This window comes from Malurus melanocephalus, unplaced genomic scaffold, assembly GCF_030028575.1.
Source record: "Malurus melanocephalus ecotype Western Australia unplaced genomic scaffold, MMel_1.1 scaffold_718, whole genome shotgun sequence".
Classification (NCBI taxonomy): domain Eukaryota; kingdom Metazoa; phylum Chordata; class Aves; order Passeriformes; family Maluridae; genus Malurus; species Malurus melanocephalus.
In genome coordinates this window covers 56,659-78,065 of record NW_026623950.1, presented here as the reverse complement: position 1 = coordinate 78,065, position 21,407 = coordinate 56,659, and the positions used below count along the sequence as shown (strand labels likewise).

General features: G+C 39.1%; 1 protein-coding gene across 1 annotated transcript in view; it reads right to left on the bottom strand.

The window, feature by feature from the left end:
- The window catches only part of GNPTAB (N-acetylglucosamine-1-phosphate transferase subunits alpha and beta), a 52,072-nt gene that overhangs the window by 17,758 nt on the left and 12,907 nt on the right, over positions 1–21,407 (bottom strand). Inside the window, exons 2-9 of the mRNA XM_057384554.1 lie at positions 17,203–17,366; positions 11,761–11,880; positions 10,143–10,184; positions 9,201–9,406; positions 8,442–8,506; positions 8,108–8,242; positions 2,240–2,401; positions 408–587 (exon numbers count right to left, since the gene is read on the bottom strand). Of these exons, the coding sequence (XP_057240537.1) occupies positions 408–587; positions 2,240–2,401; positions 8,108–8,242; positions 8,442–8,506; positions 9,201–9,406; positions 10,143–10,184; positions 11,761–11,880; positions 17,203–17,366 (1,074 nt within the window). The remainder of the gene's footprint in view (positions 1–407; positions 588–2,239; positions 2,402–8,107; positions 8,243–8,441; positions 8,507–9,200; positions 9,407–10,142; positions 10,185–11,760; positions 11,881–17,202; positions 17,367–21,407) is intronic.

The following is a 21,407-nucleotide window of genomic DNA, read 5'->3' as shown; positions in this document are numbered from 1 at the left end:
GCATTTTTTGTAGCCATCTTCTTAGTTCCAGAATTTCTAATTTATGCTGTCTTAACACAAGCTTACTAGGTTGTTACTGGTTTGAGAGACTTTATAGATTCAGATTTCATTTACTTCTCTTATTTACTTCAGGGATTTATGAATAGACTCTATAAGGRAATAAGACATGGGTATATGTTAGCTGAAGCATTAATATTTGGAAAAGTGAGCTAAACACAGGCTTGATATATTTTCAGCTATYTGTTTAGTCAAAATATAAGGAAATATGTAATAAAAGCCTGGATGAGACGGGTKAGAGGTTGTGACTTTCAAATRAACGCAGCCTTKTGCTGCAGGAGGATCGCTGCATTTSCCASCAAACAGGGTATCTTTGCCAGGGTAGCTGAGCCTGGCTTTGCTGGGCTCACCTGGTGTGTCACAATGGTTATACGAGGGTTGTCCAGGTTGAGCCAGGAGGGGATCTGCCCGTTGGTGACGATGAAGATGTGCCGCACCCAGGGCGCGTGGCGCTCGATGGAGCGCAGGGAATAGCGCAGCTCCTCGTTGTCCTCGAAGCGGCTGGCRGAAACATCTTCATCCTGCCTCGACTGCACACAGAAAGGATTTTAAATAGAACAKGCAAGCTCTGATCCAGTTAGGTAAGGCCAGTCTGCTTTGGCATATGGCTGCACTTACACACTCAAAAATAAAAAGTACTTTGATTAATAACCTCTTTTCTTACAAATAACCATACTCTTCCAAATCATCAAGGTGAACAATACAACTTTCTGACATCATTGGCTGACCACTTGGTATCATTAGGATGTCTGCTGCCCATGCTAAAAGAAGTTCTTGAAGAGAGAAGCCCAGGAAAAGAGCCCCTCCTGCATTTCAGAGCAGCAGCATCACCTTTCAGAAATCCAGTTTCCAGAGGCTGGGGCCTTTCAAGCACATTGCATCATAAGCTGCATATAAATGTCCCCTAATATAGATAGACTGGAAGTGTCAGGATGTAGCTACTCTTCAATTATCCCCTGTTCTGGTATTTTMAAGAATTTAAGCAGGAGAAAAGTAACAAAACTTGAGCTCTCAATATTCACTCTCAAATAGCTAAATATTTCTGCACATTTTTATTAAATAGAAAATGTTCAGTTAGAAACTCATCAGTTATGTAACAAAATTAGGTTATAGGACCCTGAAACATGTTTCTTTTCCCATTCATGAGAACTTAATGACATCTCCTAAAACGAACAATTAAGGCTGACTAAAATGAACTTTTCTAAAGCCCAAATAAAACAGGAAAATCAACAAAATAGTTAAATGGTTAATAATTACCATTTTCACAGCAGATTCTACACACTGTACATAGTTTTTTTTTATTCTAATATGTACAGTAACACTGCTTTCACATTCACAAAAGAGTAAAAACTGAAAATATTTTAGCAATACCAGCAGCCATTGGCTAGGTGCCCATTCACAAAATGAAGCACAATTTCAACAAAGTTTAAGTTCAGGGCATTAACTAGGAAGGCTGTCCCAAGAGTCCAGGTCACAGGATACAAAGACAGACTGCAAGCTTTTTAGGAGTGGCCACATTTACTTTAACCATGCCACTTGGCACTTACTGTAAAATTAAATTCCAGCAGCAGGTGAACCTCAAGATTTTAGAATAACTTATCTTGAAACAGACACCTTGTTATTTAATTTCCTGCTCTTAAACCAAACAGTATTCATTGCATCAAAAGCATTTAAAATAAACCTCCTTTCCTTACAGACATCTGTATTTCAGGACTAAAGCATTTTTTCAAGAGAAGTAATTAACACTTCTCAGCATAAATGAGTCTGCAAAGCAAAAATGCCTAAGAAATATAATAATGGGAACAAGATAATAATGTTTGCTAATAAAACCCTCCATCACCCCACACAAGCAGCCTGCTCATGTGCCAGTCAGGATCAGTGAAGCCTTTTGGACATCACTGCTCACAGCTTTATCAGAACATGTGCACAGGGTACAATCTTTCACTTAGCAGAGACCATGAAAATTCCAGTTAAATGTCACACTGTTTGATCCTTCTTTCCCATTGACTTGAGAAATGGAGAGTGTTCTTGTGATATTTTCTTATAACCTMATAAATATTTGATACTTAACACTTCCAAGCTTCTGGAAAAAAATCCCACCTGCTTTGTCATTGATTACTCAGCCCCAGCTTGCAGTTTTTAAATGCTGCAACCTTTTCCTGCTCTAAGAGAATTTACTCACCTGACTGACAGAGCTGAGGTCCCACAGTAAATAAGCAGGATTAAGWGTCAATTCTTTCCCATCTATAGTCATGTTCTTCTTTGCTTGCTTGCTCAGTTCTTGGAAACCCTTGGGGTTATTCAGCTGCAAGAGAGCCACGCTGGCTTCKGAATAGAGCTGCAACTACACAAGCAGAGAGAACAACTCCTGGCATGCACACCCTGCAGCACTCTTCATCTTCAGGCTCTATTGTTTTTACCAGAGTTACTGATAAGAATGACTGGTAAGCAGGGATTTTAAAGAGCTRAACTTTTGTAAGGACACAAAAACAAGCAGTAAAATGGGAAATGAAAAATATTTAAAGATGCAGAACATTAATGCTCAATTTTCACTTTGTGAAGTGAATGTCTCTTTACACAATSATCCAACAATGGTAAAACTGTTAATAGGGAGTAAAAATATTTATGAAGTAAATGAGCAAGTCCCCATCCATWTTCTCTCAYCCCAATAACAAAATTCATTCTTTAYTAACACTTTATTATATTCCTAGTACATGAAAGGAGTCATTCTATATTTTTCCATCTTAATCAAGGAATGATCATCCCAGAACATTAAGGGCACCAATGTATGGTCGCTGGCAGAAGTGTGAAGTGTTCAGAATGGTTTACAGTTAGTTCAGCCTCCAGCCCCGAAACCTGAGATACAAAGGGCTCCAGAGCTAATCCCTGTGGSTCTCCAAGTCCTCAGTGCTGGCTGCCCATGTGCTGCTAAGGTCATTTCTTAGTTGGGGGCTGTTTGATCCGTTTGCTGTTTTTATCTCTTGCCACCATTAGTCTGCATTATCAGATTTCACCATGCACAGGATCAGGGTTTTGCACTGCACTCACACTAACAGCAAGCAGAGTTTACAGCAAGCAGGGCATCAAAGCATCWCCCTGGGAACGTGGCACAACCCAAGAAATGCTGTGTGCACCATGTGAAGCCACATGAGCACACCCAATCAAGCTAAAAGCAGGACTGCACTTTGATTTTCCAAATGCATGCATCCAACAGTCTAATTATGAATAAATGCAGTTCATCATTAATATCTATTTGATGCTATGCCTAATTTTTGTTCCTTCAGGCAACAGAAGATAGCCAGGYCTACCAGATTTCCAGTTGCATAAGACCTATAAATGCAATTCATAAGCTATCAAATTGGAATAATCATGTTTAAAGAAAGCAAAAACATTACAGTTCCCTTCATAGCAACTCTAAATGGTTTTATTTCTTTGTTTCTATTAAATCTGACCCTTTCTGCTCATTTTAAAGCAACACTTGTCCCAGAGTTGGCAACCCTTCCCTTACAAGACCAGCTGTTCCACTTGTGACATTTTAAAGCTGTTGATGCTTTGACTCATATGCTATTTGAGATCTTTCAATCTGAYTTATGAGGCCTGCCATTACAAAAATCTGATAAATCTCAGAGCTTCCAGGGAATCATCTGAACCTATGGCTGGAAAGGATGGCTTCAGCAGCTCAGTGCTGAGGTAYAGTTACAGACTGCAACCTCCAAAAATATCAGTATGGAAATGCTGCAGATTGCACAGCTGCCAGCACTGGGTATGTGCTTTATTTAGCAATACAACAGTGTCCTACAGTCCCTTAGGATCTGTCACRTAAATCATACATACAACAAACCAAAAATATTATTTAGAGCTTTGAAAGCATACAAGAACATTTAATTTCTCTTTAACTTGCTCCCAAACTCGGCAAAATAAGTACCTGCACTACAAAATCCAAACTAGATTTATTACAAACACTTCCCCTTCCCCCCCACTRACATGGCATATATGCTACAGTTTTTAAAATTTGTAATGTTCCAAAGACATAAAAGAAGCAATGGAAAAACATGCTCCGTTCCTCAGCATCACAGTTAAGCTAACCCCTGCACTGAATAGATCATTTTTATTACATCAATATGGYTTCTTTACCAGTAACACCTTTTTAAGAAACCAGTCTTCTCCTAGGCAGAGCTATCAATAAAGTTAGATTTCAGTGAAKTTATCTGGTGAAATAACTAATAGATTCTAACAAATTGCAAGCTCTGCTCTGAGCGTTTTGTTGCTGGTACATTCAAAATGGAATYGTCTCTTAGCAGACTTTTTTAATGTCTCACAGGTATTAACCTCCTCTCAGTAGGGATGGATGCTATCACCCATCCCCTTAAAACATTATTTTCCAGAGAACATCTTCATCCTGCCAAAACAGGCCAGSAGATCCAAAGGTATTGTCAAAATAGAACAGAAGAAGCAAGTGAGCCTGTGCTAACAGAGGTGGGCTGAGAGCACACCCAGASCACCACTGGCACCCATTTCTATCACACACTTGAAAGCCAGACAGGAAAACTGCACCAGGAACTCGAAATGCAGGTTCTCCAGCACAGAGCCAGCATGTCTGGCAATGCTTACTGGACTGGGAGGCAGCCAAGATGAACTCACACACCCCATGCACAAATAAACACCTGCATTTCCATTTTCTCAAGCTAAGAGGCCTGAAGAGCCTTTTTATTTCTCAGTTGGGACTTCAGATTCCTAACCAGTCCTTAAATTATTATGCTTTATCTTATTRACCAATATTAAGGAAGTAAGATGCTCCTTTTTTACTACTCCAATATGGATATTGGGAAAACCCATATATCTACATATACAAGGGAAAGGAAGCACATGCTACATTAAAGAGTTACAAAAAGCTTTATGAATATAAAACACTGTTGTTTTTACAAATACCTCAAATTCCCTTTATAGGATGGCACAGCAGGAAGGTCACCTCTGAGTCTAAACTAACACAATGCCTTAGGTTTTTTCCTACAAGGCTTACYCAGTACCTCTGTGTGCTCACACAGCACCAACTCCTGGAGCCACCTGGCTGCTCCAAAAACAGTGATGAGAACCCCAGAGCCACCATGCTCAAGGCAGTGAGGACAGCAAACACCCAATATCACTCTGCCTGCTGCTTCCCACGTGGATTCACTTCATCAAGGTCATTAAGAGAACATACCTGGTCCATATTTATGCATATATATGTGTGTGCATATGGATTAAAGGAGATGAAATTTTGCAAAGAGGGAGATCTACAAGCTCTTAGTTGTCCTTGAAGCAATAAGGACACTAAATCTTGAAGGAAAAATCAATTTTCTCCAAAAGCTCTCACWCCCATATACAATTTCAGTGAAAAACTGTTAGCATGACAGCCTCAAAAAACCCCAAAATCTAACAAATCAACTCCCCTTACCTTACCAATCCTTGCCTTATCAGTCTTTACATCACAACCTAGCTTTTAACTCACAAGCATCTCCTTATGCTCAATAATAGTTTCCTTTAGAAATGTACTTAAGGGGGGTGGGGGGAAGTGAAAATGAAATATTCATTTGTTCTGCATGTAAAGGTCCAAGGKAAGGTCTTTGGAAGCTTTAAAGAAACAGCTCAGCAGCCAYCAGCTCCACAACCASAGCAGTATCTCCATCTAGTGGCTTKCTAAAGCTCAGGGAAGAAYACAGGGACAATAAAAAAGCTGACAAATATCACTTTAAATGTCATCTGTCATAACATGAAACCTACAACAACAAATGTGAGCAGCAGACACACTGATGCTCAACTTTCATCTTGTAATAAACTTTCATATCATTCCATTACAGTGCAGTAAATCTCAGCAGGCTGCAACAGACATAATTCACCTTGAAAACAGATCCATTTTATCATGAATTTAACATTTTAACCACATTCTAAGCACTACTAATTGAGCTCAGCAGCTTTTCTCAGAGATTTAGATTTTTAGAATAAATATCTGGCATAGATGAACAATTTTTGGTCCTCCTTGGATTCAGAAGTTGTTTCAATCACACTAAAGCAATCCAACTAAAACAAATGCATCAACACATACACCACTCCCTTTCTCACCTCTCTTCCCTTCTAACAGCAGCATTAGTCAATGTTTTTATTATTATTTCTTCACCTGTAGCATTGAATTAAGCAACAGCCACTTAAAGCACATAGAAACCCATCAAGTATCCATGAGACACAAGTCTCATTCAAGCTCAGGGGCAATTTTCTTCCTCTCCACCAGGCATCTCTCACCACTTCAGAGATTCCAGAATTGATAACAAGAGAGAAACTGCTGCACATTCCAGTGGAGACTGAACAACCAACCTTTCTTCTACCTAACTGCAGTACTAACATTTGGCTGTGCTTACCATAACAATTTTCACTGGAAGAAGAACTGATTCTGAGCTCAGAACTTACCAAAAACTTCTATAGAAACAACCTCATCCACACTTGATATGTAAAAATTTTTCCTGAAAATGAAACATTTCTTATATTCATATACAGATATTTCTTTATAATATACATTAATTGCTGCTGTCAAGAGTAGAGGACTGGTTGGGAAAGATTTCACTACAGGGTATAATAACCCCAATTTAATTGCTCTAAAGCACTCATCAGGAACAAAAGAAACAGACAGCAAAGATGACTGGAAAGAAAACTGCAGAATGTTGTGGRTACCTGGGAAGAAATTGTGTTTGTAACAGAGATATGCCCCAGCAAATTGCAGAAGAGGAGTTCTTAGGAACAGACAATGAGTTGATCACATCAGTGTTTACACAAAGGTAAGAACACACCAAGGAAAAGGAATCAGCACAAAYAGATGACACATGACTGATGACAAATKGAAAAACACAACCAAGACAGGGTAAGGAATAATCATACAGAGAGATAACAGGCATGGGATGTCACTTCCATAAAGGCAGACAAGGACATGGGAAATTATCAAAGAACCCCAGAGATGCAGCCTTCATGTTCATCTGGACAGCAACAAACCAAATGGATATCCACTGATATTTAACTGCTGTGACACTAGAGATGCAAAAGCAAATACCTATTGAATCTTAAATAGGTGTTTAAAAGCTCTCCCTATTAATMTGTGTTACAGCCTGTAGGAAGAGAGGTATAAATGAGTTCATTTTGCAAGGTTTGCCTTGCCTTTAACAAGACTCCAAGCCAGCTAACACAAGCTSAGACAAGGAAAAAGAATTTCAGCTTGCATTAAGTTGGGAGTGTGACCAGCCTGTGAAAAGAATTACACAAGACAATTTCTGCAACAGAGTACATGAGTTGTTAGCCCAGAATGCCAATTAAAAACAGAAAAAAAMCAACAAAACAACAACCCCCAAAAAACAAACAAAAACCAGAAAACAAAACACACACAAACAACAAAACCTCATGTTCACCTGAGCAGCACAAGAAGCCATAAATTGAATTAGCACCTGCTACAGGTGGACATCAGACTAATGAAGACAAATTACCCACAGATTGCCACCCCATAATCTCTGCTCTTTCTCCTCCAGAAACTCCTTGASCTCCACCCTTTTCACACCACAAATCACATCTCTCTCCAGTACAAAAGCCAATGCCTTTGCCAAACGTTTTAAMCCTTCACCAATCTCCTATGCCTGGCTGTAACTCTAGCAGGTGTCCAAACAGCAGGGGAGTGCAGAATGGCCACACGAGGTGCTTTGTGTTGCCTTGCAGGTGGATAAACTCAAGTGCAACTTGCTCAAAATCCTACAAAGCATGTGGCAGAAAGAAACAAAAGCATTCAGTGCTGTTACTATTAAGAAAGCTAAGAAGAAAAAAATCTAAGAAGCTGCATAAACAAAACTCTGTTACATTAAAGGAGCCACTGATAACTCTTCTGAGTCACTATTTGCTGCTCTTAACTGAGGGCAGAATCTCACCAAAAAACCCAGATTACTCTCAGAGATATCCTGAGTCTCCCAGGCGGGTGAGATTCCACAGCTGAGCCTTTCCACAAGGCCAGTACCAGTGAGGCACTCTTTCCTCCAGGCCTTACCAGTTTTACTTTAGAGGCCAGGCTCTCGGGSAGTTTTGTTCGTAGCTGGTTTGTTTCTTTGAATGTAGCTGGAAATCCACYGAGAAAGGCCAAGTTTTGCATTAATACCAGACCTGGAACTTCTTTGTCTGTAGTCTGAAAAGAAAAAAACAGGATATAAAGACCTTTTTTGACATAGAATAGTTCACAAAACATTAAGGGTGGGTCTAAAAGCTTTCAGKTTTTAGTACATATGAATTATGGAAAAAAATAGCACAGACACAGAAACTTCCTGAAAATGCACAGAATGTTTAACACATACAGCAGCTAATCAACAGATTGTAAAAGTACATACCAAGTAGCCTCTCCATACTATCTGTTTGCTGTTGTCCTTTAACATTCCAGAATGGGCAGCTTCAACTGGAAAACATAAAATGCATTGCAAATCAAAAACTTATTTCAGTGTAAAGTCACTTCTTTTGTATATTATAGTAACCAAGATATAGTTTTGCAAATTAAAGATACTTGAATATTTATGSTGTGAAAAGTTGTCTTTATAAAGAGTAAATAATTTGTGGTGGTAAAATAAAGACAAGTGGTTGGAGTGGTAGTCAGACACTAAATATTAAAGGAGATATRAAATTCATACCTGCTCTAAGACCCTACTTATATATGCTGAACACATGAATGATTTTGTTTTACAGTTGGCAATCCTTTGAACAAGGGCAGAGCTCACTGCACTTTATTCAAACTAGCCTTCACAGCAATTAAAAGAGGATTTCTAAAACTAATCTTCCTCAGTCTAAACCCCAGCCTCTTGAGATTATCAGAGCAACACAGATATTCAGATATGAAGCCTGTTTTGCAATAGGCTTTTAAAGCATGGAACTCTAATCATCTGTAATCAGTTGTCTGGGAGTGAAGCAAACCGTATCATTAATGTCATCATTTAGAGAAACAGTCTGAGGGCAAGAGAGACACTGAATCACTTGCTACAGCCAAACAGAAAATCAGCATCAAAGTCAGTACTGGAGGAAAAAAAGAAAAAGCAAGCCCCAAACTAATTCACAGCAGCTCTAGAAAACTGGATGGAATCCAACAAAGAGCTTCTTACCGTCCTTAGGGCTATCAAAAACAASCACAGTCACATTGGTAGAAGGATTTTTTGGTTTTGCTACAAAGAACATATTGTTAGCAGCTCGTAAAGCAGGATGAGTGGACGGCAGGTCTTTCAGAGTGATGTTGGCAGGCAGAGCAGGATCCAGGACCAGCATGGGCACTTTGATGCAGTGGGTCAGCAAACACTCCAGCTGCTTCTCACTGCAGCAAAACACCAARGGTATATTTAAAATATATAATTTCCACTAGAAAATGTAAGACAAAAATCAATCTTGGATGCAATAAGAAAAGTTTTTTTTTTAAAGTCTGATCAATTATTTGTAGTATTTGCTGTGGCAGGGGGAAATTACCAAAAGCGAACTTATTTTCCTGCAGAAAGGAAATATCTGACTGGCAGTGTTCAGGAGTGTTCAATTCATTCCCATAACTTTTTTTCAAAAGTTTCCAAGATTTCCAAGTGTGCCCACAGAGGAGACTTGATAAAAATCTCTAAATAACAGGAGGACCAAGCCAAGTGACTGGGCCAGAGCAGCCACAAGAGGCTTGGACCTCCACAGACAATTAGCTGCAGTGCCACGTACACAAATGGCAGGGGAAAGCAACATTGAATTTTTAATACATGTCTACCTAGAGWTTCATGATTCAAAACATGAGAATTTTTTCATACTCTGAATAGGAGCTGTCCCTAAACAGATGAGGATATTCATTCCAAACTCTAGAAACTGTTATGTTTTAAGAAACTCGTTCATATTTGTCACAATAATATTACTTTTATTCWACATATATATCATCATGCTGTCAGCTCTTGAAGTGACATAGGAAGGCCTGCATGGGCTATAAAAAACCACCATCCTAACCAGCATCTTCTTTCAGCTAAMAGTGAGTAGAATATCAATTATTCCAACTTACGTGCCCCCAAAAACTCACAAAAACTCACCTCTTCTTCGTTGGTTCTGTTGCATTCTTSCCAAGGATTTCCCTATTACAAAGTTAAAACAATAATATTGAATAACACTGAACTGACAGTAAGGAATAGAGTCTGGTTTCAGATTGTKAATTGAGCCAGGGACACATTATCAGAGCAGCAATAACCCAGATAAAAAGCTGCCAAGGCAAGCACAGGCTGTCACACGTGCCCTTCACTGCTCACCCTGAGCAGAGCCAGCTCAAAACTCATGGCTGTGTGGAGTTGTGGCAGCAGGACTCTTCTTGCTAACAGGAATTGCTTAACAAAAGCCATGTTGATGTGAAAARCACAGGTAAGAACCAGGATGAAGTGACCTGAAACTAGGCTGACTTCATTGTTTTGTCTAACATAAATATTCTGATAAGGTCTGTGGAACAGCTCTTTTTGTAATAGTGGTCATTGATTCCAAAGTACATGAAAAAAGTTATCTACAGGAGAGAGAACCAGGTGACCCTGTAGACAGCAAACATGGTATAGACATGAGTCTTACTCATAAGCTTAATTTCAACTTTCCAAATCAGTGTTATGGAAAAACCCCATGTGTTTTTCCTTTCTGAAACAGGAATCACAGCACGAGTGATGACAAAGCTAAACCCTCTAATATTAGCTATATGAACTGCTAGGAAAATATTAACATAAATTTGAAAGCTTTTCAGAGCAGAGACTGTCCGTGTTTAAGGTAAATGAATTTAAAGTTCCACTAATATATTCATTGTTTGGGTAACAAAGAAAAGATCCAGAATTACCCTTGAGATCAYAGTGTCATTGCACCTAAACTGCAAGACATAACATGCCAAAAATCAGATCAATTCTCTTACTTGTGGATTTCTCATTATTCTTAACTAAATTATYATAATCCTTAAAATACAGATTTGCCCTTCCATTTTCCATATTTACTGCCCAAAACAGAGCTGCTTATCAAAAACKAAATCAGTGGTTATGGGACATAACCCAAGGTATCTGCAGCAGTCTGTGTTTGCGCATAGAGTTCTGCAAAATTACTGATCTGAGCCTTCAACCTACAACAATAAATGCAGCAATACATGGCTTTGTTCCCTTAGCTAAAGGCCATCTCAAACCTTTGTAATATGCATAAATTATTTTCCTATTTCTCATTTTCAGTGCTCCTGAGAATACGAATCTAACTAATCTAAAAAGTATTTAAAAAACATGTTTAAGATCCTTTGAAGCCCATTATAAAAAGAAATACTAAGAGGGTGGGGATAGAAAAGAGATAAAGAGAGGTTATATATCTGAGGCATAGTTTGACTATGACTATTTACAAAGTGAGTTAGAGAAATCAATACAAAATGACATACACAACGCAGATTTTTCCACATGGCATTTTACAAATTCATGACAGAAGAGSCTTAATTATTATGCTTATCTTAAACAATTTTCTAATTAGACAGTACTTGACAGCTAAAAGTAGAACTGAAACAAGGTTTTATGAATAATCAATGAAGAAGTGAGMAAATGTACTTTGAATTTCCATGTTGAGAACATGGGGGGAAAATAACAACAAAGAAATCYAGTGCAGCATTAGATTGCTGCTGTCAGTTAAAGGGAAAAAATATAAGATTATTACCTCATTATTTTCTGTTCTTCCTCCATCTGTTCCCTGACCTGTTGCARTTCTTTGATCAATTCAACATCTGTGCCGTTCACCCAGGTGTACACCACATCAATTGGCATGGGTAAACARAGCCTACAGAATTCAAAGGAAAGCTCCATGAGCTGTTTAATATGACATTACGAGTGTTCATGGCATCCTACAATAGCAATTTCTGTCTAACAACAGCAACACTCCGTGTCTGGGCTGCAAACAAGACAAAGCAAAAAGCCTCTCTTCAGCTATTAATATAAATAATCCTGTCTAAATTACACACAAGCTCTGACAAAACAGCACAGACATAAACCAAAAGGACACAAAGTGGTTATAACTGCTCAGCAACTAAAGGAAATCCTAACCTTATGCTCTAAATTTCACCGGCATGAAGTTATGGCCCAACTCTTTCAAACCCATCAAATATTTTTCAAGTCAGTACCAGGACCTGAGCACATTTTTAATTCACCAACTACTTTAGACAGGACAGCATGAAGCATAACTTAAATCATATTCACTGTTATTTATTGGCAGAGCCAATGAGATCTCAGCAGGAGCAGGTCTCTATGCTAGGAATGTCTCTTAGATTATATTAACAGGGCATTTCATAAATCAGCAATCTAATTTGGGTACATGATTTCASACTCTAGACACGGCAGACAAATTAATTCTTGACACAATTGAATATCCTGGAGCTGTTTCTGGAGAGTTACAGATTTCCAGCATCCATAGGGCAGAAGGAAGTGATTTGGGTACCTTTTTCCTAATTTATATTTAAGATAATCTCCTCTCCAAGGCCCACAGCTTTGTGTCAGCAGTATTCCAGGCTGCTGCTACAGGTGARTCTCAGTCCCAGAGAGCAGGAGGATGCTCCAATTACTATTTTCAAMAGTTCCAGCATCAAAAGCTATTTCATACCTTCCAAACCTTCCGACAGYCTAGCAAACATTGGAAAACATCATYCCACCCCATGGATCTCAGCATCAGAGAGCTGTTCAAAGGTGCTCTCTCTAGTTCATCTTTCCAAAAMCATTGGAAGGTATTTTGTCCACCTTCCCATGCACAGCAGAGTGTGCACCCRGCTTCATTTCCTGCTGGCTCAGACTCAGCAAGTGAAGCACAAAATCTGCTAAAAGGTCAGCCAGCAGCTGGTTACAGCACATGGACAGGAACATTTTGTCCTCAATTTGCCACTGTTCCTAACTGAGCTGCAACAGTGGATCMTGGTGGCTCATTCTGAGAGTTTGAACATTTCAGCATCAGTGCTGCCTTCCCAGCAAGTCCCTCACATCTGCAGGAGCCTGCCCTCCTACCCCAAAAAAGTCAATTTACTGAATAAAACAACTCTTCTAATCTATTGTTTCACCTTTTTCTCTGGAGAGGCTAGCTTCTAGTTCATTAGCAAGGCACATTTTCAACTACAAAGTTCTCCAGAGGAGTAGAAACTCAATGGCAGGAGCTCTTCCAGCTTTCCTACATTTGTTGCAATCAGTTAAATGACTGGTTTGACAATCCCTGGAATGCTACAGCTTGGAAAGGAGTGTTTGAGCTGGAAGCACCTGACTCAAGCCAGCGGATTTCAAAACTGCCCAACCTTCAGCCTTCTGGGCAAGGTGCAGAGTTTATTTACCCAGATTTCACTGAAGAACACAGCATGTCTGAAACAACTCCAGCTCCTATGGTATGAGGCAATTTTGACTGTTGTGAAGCCTCTCTCCAATTTATTATTTCCTGAAAGTGCATCTCTGTGTAGGAGCACATACACATGTATAATTTCCTACACTATGCCACRTACAGCCAAATGCTAATAAATTCCATGGAGGAAAAAGCATTTTTGGTCAGAAGCTGGCATGTCAACTCAATTTACCCTGACATGGCCAGCTCATTCTCCATTACCAGTGGCAATAGAGATCAGTAAAAAAAAAAAAAAAAGAAAAAAAAGTGAACTGTAGCAGATCCACCGGTTTAATTGCTTTAAATGTATCCAAATACTTAAAAAATTTTCTTAATGTACCTTTACAGCATACGTTGCTTCAGAAAGTAATAATAAAACGTAATAATAAAAACCAGATATGCCAACCCAATTTGTTGTTTCCAATTAAGATAAGTAACACTGTTAAGACTGTACCTTTGTGAACTTGACCAAAGCTTTCTGGCTGGTTTTATGGCTTCCTAAAGTACACTGAGAAATTATATTTTCAGAAGCATGTAGTGGAATTTTGCTGTAAAATGACACAGATACCACACTTAAGTAGTACTGTTCTCAAACACTACTTTAACRTGCAGAGTCTTTTGCAAATTGTTGAAGCCCAGAGAAGAGGAAAGGTCTCACATTCTGTTGCTGTGTTTCCCCTTCACATGGGTTTTTACATTTGGTCTTCATCAGGAACACCAGTCTGGCAAACAGGACAAGCTCAAGATGAGCTGAGTTAATTTACTAAATACAGCTACCCTTCTAATCAGCTATTTCCTCTCCTTGACATGACTAACTTCTGGTTCACTAACAGGCTTAAAAGTGCACTTTGATTCCAAGTGGGAATTACMTTAACACCTTTCTGCAGAAAATCATCGCTTTGTAAAATTCCTTGGAGACTCCCAGACATTTTAACTGAGGTTTTTACATTTTTCTTTTTCCAAAATGTATGCATGTTTTACTCAAAAATCTAAAAATATCTGTAGGAGCCTGCTTGAAGACAAAACCAGAGTCACCAGTCCCCCAAACAGGACCAGGGAAACAACTGGTGGGAGGAATTCCCCACACCAGTGATGTGTTTACACAAGATAACCATCTTCACAGCTGAGACTGTAGGTACAAGACAAACTTGCCCACTGTTGCTGAAGGAGTAGAGCAGATTTTTGGATCTCTCCCAACCTACCATATGGTCATCTCCAACCTTGCTGAGCCTTTTTATGAATGCTACAAGTCCAGGCTGCTGATAGCAAACCTTCCAGGCTTCCTGCCTGTTCCAGCTCTGTAATCAACCACCAACAGCAACTCAGATGTTCCACTCCCTAATTCGTACATCTTTTCCTCTCTCCAGCCTCCCTCAGCTCAACAGTTAATGGCTGGCTRATCACTGGTAGCTCTCAYTTGCTGCACCACACTGAAATCAGGMTGTACATTTTAAAAGCTGAGRGTTGCTCCTTCACATCTTTACTTACAAACGTGTGACTTTTAAACATGGCATCCTGGAACAGCAAAGTKACACTCCAGTATTTGCAGGTAGAGTAATAAAACACAGTCCTCACCCAAGACACTCATGCATGGAACTCTTATTATTTAGTTTCCTTTTCTCCATTTGTATTTTCATATCAAAACTAAGTCTTCAAAAATGGAGCAACTTGGTAAAAAGCCCTGGAATTTCTACTCCACTGTCTCAAGCTGTGTCAGAGCCCAGACAATGCAAGTATCAACTGCAGCAGCTGATGTGGCTACCTGAGAAGTGCAACAGTTGGTGTGCCAAGGATTTGCAACAGGAAGGAAAAGCAAGCCAAAGCAATTGCTAAACTTCAAGGTAAAACCAGAACTCYGCCTTGGCAGAGAATTCTCTCTGGCAGAGAACAGTGTTCAATAGGTGTAATTGTTGATGCCATTGTTTTTGTGTGATCAGCTTTTTGAGTTTATCATCATAAGGAGCTTGCCCACATACACAAATCTGTCTACATTTCACAGTTAAGTTTTTTCCATTGAAGTTTACAACTCAACTGTTAGAAAAAAATCAGATATTTTTACTGCAAAACTCCTAGAAAACAACAGTACTCAAATTCAGTTGAAAGCCCATTAAGATTTCCTAAAGGCCATGCAGCTTTTACTTTCACAAAGCAGTGGATTTGATTAACTTCCTAATCAACAAGCCTCCTGTTCTCCAATTCTGAATCTTTTTCTCTAGCACTAAAATAGAAAGTGATTAAAATCACTGGGTAAGCCAGATTCAAAGTGGAAGTCCACAGTCCTCAGTTTATGTATAGCCTTTTATGTTGCATGGACACCAGTMTAAAAAATTCCACCACACCACCACTGCAAGACAGGGTCCATTACTGCATTTTTGWAGCTTCATAATAAAAATAAATTGAACCGCTAACAAGGGATGTCTAAAAGTTTACAAATGCCTAAAAGTATGWCTTTGCAAAGACATCTCGTTGGTATGAATTTAGAGGAAGTTGGTGTCTGTACACAAACATCACAGCAAACTTCCCTTTTATCCTGACATGAGACTGCTAACAGCAATCTCCAGGGTGAACTGGAATAATTTCAGCACCCATTGTGAAAACCTCAAGCTTTTGCTCGGGTAACCAGCAGTTCCTCACCAGGCACTGGATGYTTTGTTCACATTCCACAGAAATGAACACTTCACACAACCAAAATGAAGTGAGGAAACACTGCAGAAATGGGAACTGACTATATCTACACCACAACAGTAAGATTTGTGATTTTCTTTTGGACAAAGTTAACGATTTTATAAAACACTGCAGTTAATTAYCCCAAAGTGAGGCATTTTAATACCAACAGGACCAAATTGCCATGTTTTCACTTCAGTACTGCTAAAACATTTAAACATTAAGCTATTCCTTCATTTGAGCTGAACCATTCTGCTTTTGTCTGTCATCCTTTGGCAAAAGGGGGAGAAGATCAAGAGAAGAGACCATAAAAATTCGTAGTATTCACCAACCCCATGTACTTCTACAGCGTTATCTCACACAGCTAAAGCATGACAAATTGATCTGATCATTTCTATCTCACACAGCTARAGCATGACAAATTGATCTGATCATYTCTACTGTTCCATGAGTCAACAAACCTCAAGGCAGATTAAACCATCTGCTTGCAGGGTTAGGTTTTTCCCAGTCAAGTATATCAATATTAACAGTCAAATGATATCTTCTTAGTTTTCCTCCACAGTCCACTTACTCTGAGCAACAGACCCCATGGCTATGCAGACATGAATGATGAAAGCACAGGAAGTGGTAGCAGCTGCCACAACTGAAATCAGTGACCCACATGACTCAATTTCCAGCTTGCTGTGAGAGATTCTCCCATGCACTCAGCYTCTAAAAGCTTCTAAAAGCTTCTAAAAGCTTTGTGACTTCTCTGCTAAATAATGATCCTCAAAAGATGTCATGGTTTGATGTTTCATTAGAGATTGGATGAATTGAACACATTTAAAATGTAAATTCTACTACATGACTAGACCTTTCAAATGCCAATTTTCCAAACTGGGAGATTATGCATTAACTATGCACTATATTTAAACCACCAAGTTTAAAATTTGCTGCAGATTTAGAGCCCAACAGTTTAGAGCCCCAACGGATTTAGTGCACAATAAGGTTCTACTCAACAATACGTTACTTCAACTAAAATATTTAGTTTAAATATTTAATTAAACAGTAAAATGTGCAACACCATCAGTTGCAGRTAAAGCTCACCGGTTCTGAAATGATTTGCCAGCGACGTTGTCTCTGTATGAATCAAACATAACATGATACTGGTCTCTACTCCACTCCAAGACAACCTGCAAAGAAAAAAAMCAAAACCACTTGATGTCACCAGCTTCTAAAGTTAGACACTTAAATTTCACCTCTTGAAATGTTTAACCACAACCAATTCCATTCAAATCTGTCTATGCATTAATGAACAACTGAGCAGACTACAATCCCAACTAAATTATGACACTGAGTCAGCAATCAGACCCAGAACTGAAGTGCACACTTAATTTAAACAAGCTTTGCTTTTCTCTGCAACAAAGGATTTCATTATTTATTTACACTCTTTTTAAACCACTTTTTTTTTAGGTCACCTCCCCCTCATGTCTTAGTATTTAAAAATTCAGGAATGTTTTCCTAAAACTTAGACCTAAATAAAATGTACTTCACTACAAGTAGGAAACCCATAATACACACACACACAACCCTGCATAATTTGCTCACCCACCCTTCTATTCTCATGCAGGACTGATTGAAGTATACACATCTCCAGAATCTGAGCTTTGCCAACAAACAGCCAGGCCAAGGCACATCAAATGATGCAAGTTGACCTGGCTACTGACTCAAACCACAGTGGCTCTGTCTCAATAGAGGTGAAAGCTTCTACTGCATCCTGACTAACCCCAGGGCATGGGATTCTGCAGGCTGCAGCCACTCTGCCATCCCCCTGCATCCCTCCCTCAGCATCACATGAGTTCACCTGATGATGCAGTGAGAAAAGCCACAGAGCTAAACCATCACAAAGATSATCCTCAGAAAACAGAGCATTTGATCTTCCCTTCCCTGGTTGTTGGAGCAGATGAGAAATGGTCTGAAGACACAGCTGAAGCAGGGCTGTCTTCCCCTCCTTCATCCACACATCAGGGCTGTTTGCCTAAAATGTCAAACTGTGCCCCACCGACCTGGAGTCCTTTGTCACCATTCCCAGGCATTTTCAGGCTGCACAAAAACTAATCACAAGCCAATTCTCACTTTGGAAAGCTGCAATWTTAGATGCTGCTTCTATTCTTATATGCACACACTAAACAAAGACACACAGTTATCTTTCCATTGCTAACAAAGCATTTGCTACCATGGTTTTAAACAAGAAAAAAACACAATAGACGTTTTCAGCACTGAAAGTGGTAACTATGCTTGACATAACAAAAAGGTCTAAGTATTTGGAGATATAAGTAATATATAGGTTCTACTCTGAGATAAACTTGCTATGACATCTTTTACAGTAAAAGAAACCTTGAAAACTACAGTGGCATTTTGTGCTGTTTTATAGTTGAAGGCACGGTGGTTTGATTTACTGGAATAAGTACAGTTTTGTATGTACTGGAGAGGGAAAATAAACCCAAAAGAAACAAACCAACAAAAACAACAAAACAAAAAGAAAGGAAAACAAGAAAGGAGACTACTTACTTTACACCACTCTACAGAGACTTAAATGTTATTATCGCTTATTTCTTGTAGTGTGGGAACTGTAAAGTAAACCATTTCTCTAAGGTCACATTCAAACCATAAATAAACCTTCCTYCCTGTTAAGAGGATACACACCTCTCTACTCTCCTTGCCACTAAAGCAAATTAAAGCTTCCTACAGAGCAGAGAAGCTCCATCGTGTGCCTGGGTGACAAGAGCTCACACAGAAYTCCTGCCAGAGCTGCCAACAGTCTCTCTGTAACCAAGATCACACCAGCACACTTCCCTTSCTCACACAAAGGACACAAATTTCCCAGGTAGGCATAAAAATCTCCTCCCTTAAATAGCAAGGTCAGGAATTGCCTTAAAAACACACACTATTACACTTTTTTATGCACAAATCACTAAGTCCTTCTGCTAAATACCTGGTTTAATACCATGTCCACTGTAAGTTCATATCCATGTGGAAACATTTGCTCTTACTGATAATGAGGAATTTACACACTGTGACTCATCTGTGTCTAGGAGAAATATAGAAGAGTTTGAGCAAGAATATATTGAATGAATGTGTCTTCACAAGAAAAACACTAACCATTCCAGCCTTGTCTTGTGTGTAACTATAACCAAAAAGAACAGAGGACACATCTYTTAGGAACACCTTAGGGAACAAAGTTTAAAACTCTTCCTACCTGATACATTTTTTCCTTGCAACCGTTTCCTCCTGACACATTATGCATCCTTCAATAACGCCTAAAGGCTGTTTTGCTTCAGCTCTACATGCTGATATTATAAACCCACCAGGGGAACATTAAAAACCAAGGGGAGAGACACCGCCTATTCGGAGATACCAAATCAGACAGATTATCACAGTGGCTCTGGCAYGTTGTGGGTATAAAGCAYTTTACAAAGCAGAGCTACCTACAGRAGGAGGGCCAAGARGGGYTGAYAACCAAACTGCCCCAATATTTAAAGCTCATCTTACAACCAGGCAGCAGCAGTGACTTAGACCTGGCTATCCTGTATGCTTTTGCAGAAATATTTCTAAATCATACTCAGTGCCCTAGCACTAAGCTCAAGACTTTCCTTCAAATGAAAATCATTTGCAGCTTCTGGTCGTAAGARTATCAGTACCAATCTCAAATTATTTGCCCTAGTCATCCATTTTTACTCCATCAGTAATATTGATATTAGYATGAACTTAAGAAAGCAGATATAATTTTGCATACTACAACAACAACATAAAAAAACAAACAAAAAAAAAAGGTGGCTCTGGAGGTGGGGGAATGGGGGAAATGCAGAACTGCAAATGCTGTTCAGACACCAGGGTCTGATAAGCACTGCCTCACTCTGCTTTTCATGGCTTGAGTTTCCTGCAATGGCTAAAAATGGTCGAGCTGTTGAATTTCTAGAAAGATTTCTTGGTTTCATTTTGCAAACAGTTTTATATTTTTACATTAGTTCTACCTTGCAGGCTCGGTGCTGAAGAACAGAAGCATTTTCTGTTCCCACAACAGTTGTCACAAAAGCTCTAACAGTGTTGATTCTCACAAGCTTTGGATCTTTTAAACCACTGAACTACCACTGCTCACCAAAACACAAAGGCAAAAAGCAAAATGCATGCAAACATTTCTTATCAAGCTTATCTAATACCCTTGAAAAGAAAAAAACACAGGTGCAGGTGTTTCCTTGGTGTGTTTTGGTTTGTTATTTTAAAAAACATTGCTGGTCACTTTTCTTTTTTTCCTAACATATAATTTAGAAAATCTACTCCWACATGAACCTTCCAGTTCTTCTGCTCGCTCTCGACATCGTATCTAAAGTTTCCAAGTAGCTTTTCAAGAGCTGGAAACAACAAACTAAGATTTTGGAGGAAAATCCGAGCAGTGATTTTGACTGATTCTCACTAAAATCAGCTATAACTTAGACAACTACTAAAATATTCTTAAAAATCTTCAAAGTTCTATTGAAGTTGGATTTTAAGTCCCCGTTCTGAAGAWATGCAAAAACTATGCTCAGTTTCACAGCACCAAGAAATCAACACCAATCCAAGTCRATAACCATGTACAAACAGGTGCTTGTGAGTATTTTACAATTGCTTAATTTGCTGATGGCTTTCAAGTGTTTCAGGAACCTGTGGTCTCTGCAAAACAGCAGAGATTAGTACTTTATGCAAAGATGTGTTGGTACACAAAGTTCAGACTGAGGTACACCCAAGAGTTTCAGATAATACTTCTCTTTAAGAAGAGTATCTGTATCTGAAAGAGCCCATCAAATTAAAACAAAAAGGCAAAAAAAGAGAACCGCTTCAGAATCAGGAAATTCCAGTCTGTTTGCATTGAACACTGCCATCCTTTTAGACAGACGGAGATACCTGAATTCACTGAATCCTTACTGTATTCACAACACTGCACTGAAGCAGGATTCATTTTATCATCTCCAGATCCCTTGACTGATCACTCACCGAATCGACTGGACAATGTGAAATGAAGCTTTAAATATATAACAAAAACATCTCTATAACATCCTATCAAGAAAAAGTGTAGCTCCATTGCATCATTCACAAAAAAATGCGGGCGAAGTAAGTAACAAGTAGCGAGCAGAGCAGACTCCGCTGAGCAGCCGAGGGTGGACACATTTAACTCCTCAAATTCCYAACAGGGGAGAGATTCTGTCACTCCCAGGCGACACGTGAAGGTTACATCCAGCTCAGGCTTTAAAAGACTCAAACAAAACCACAGCCAC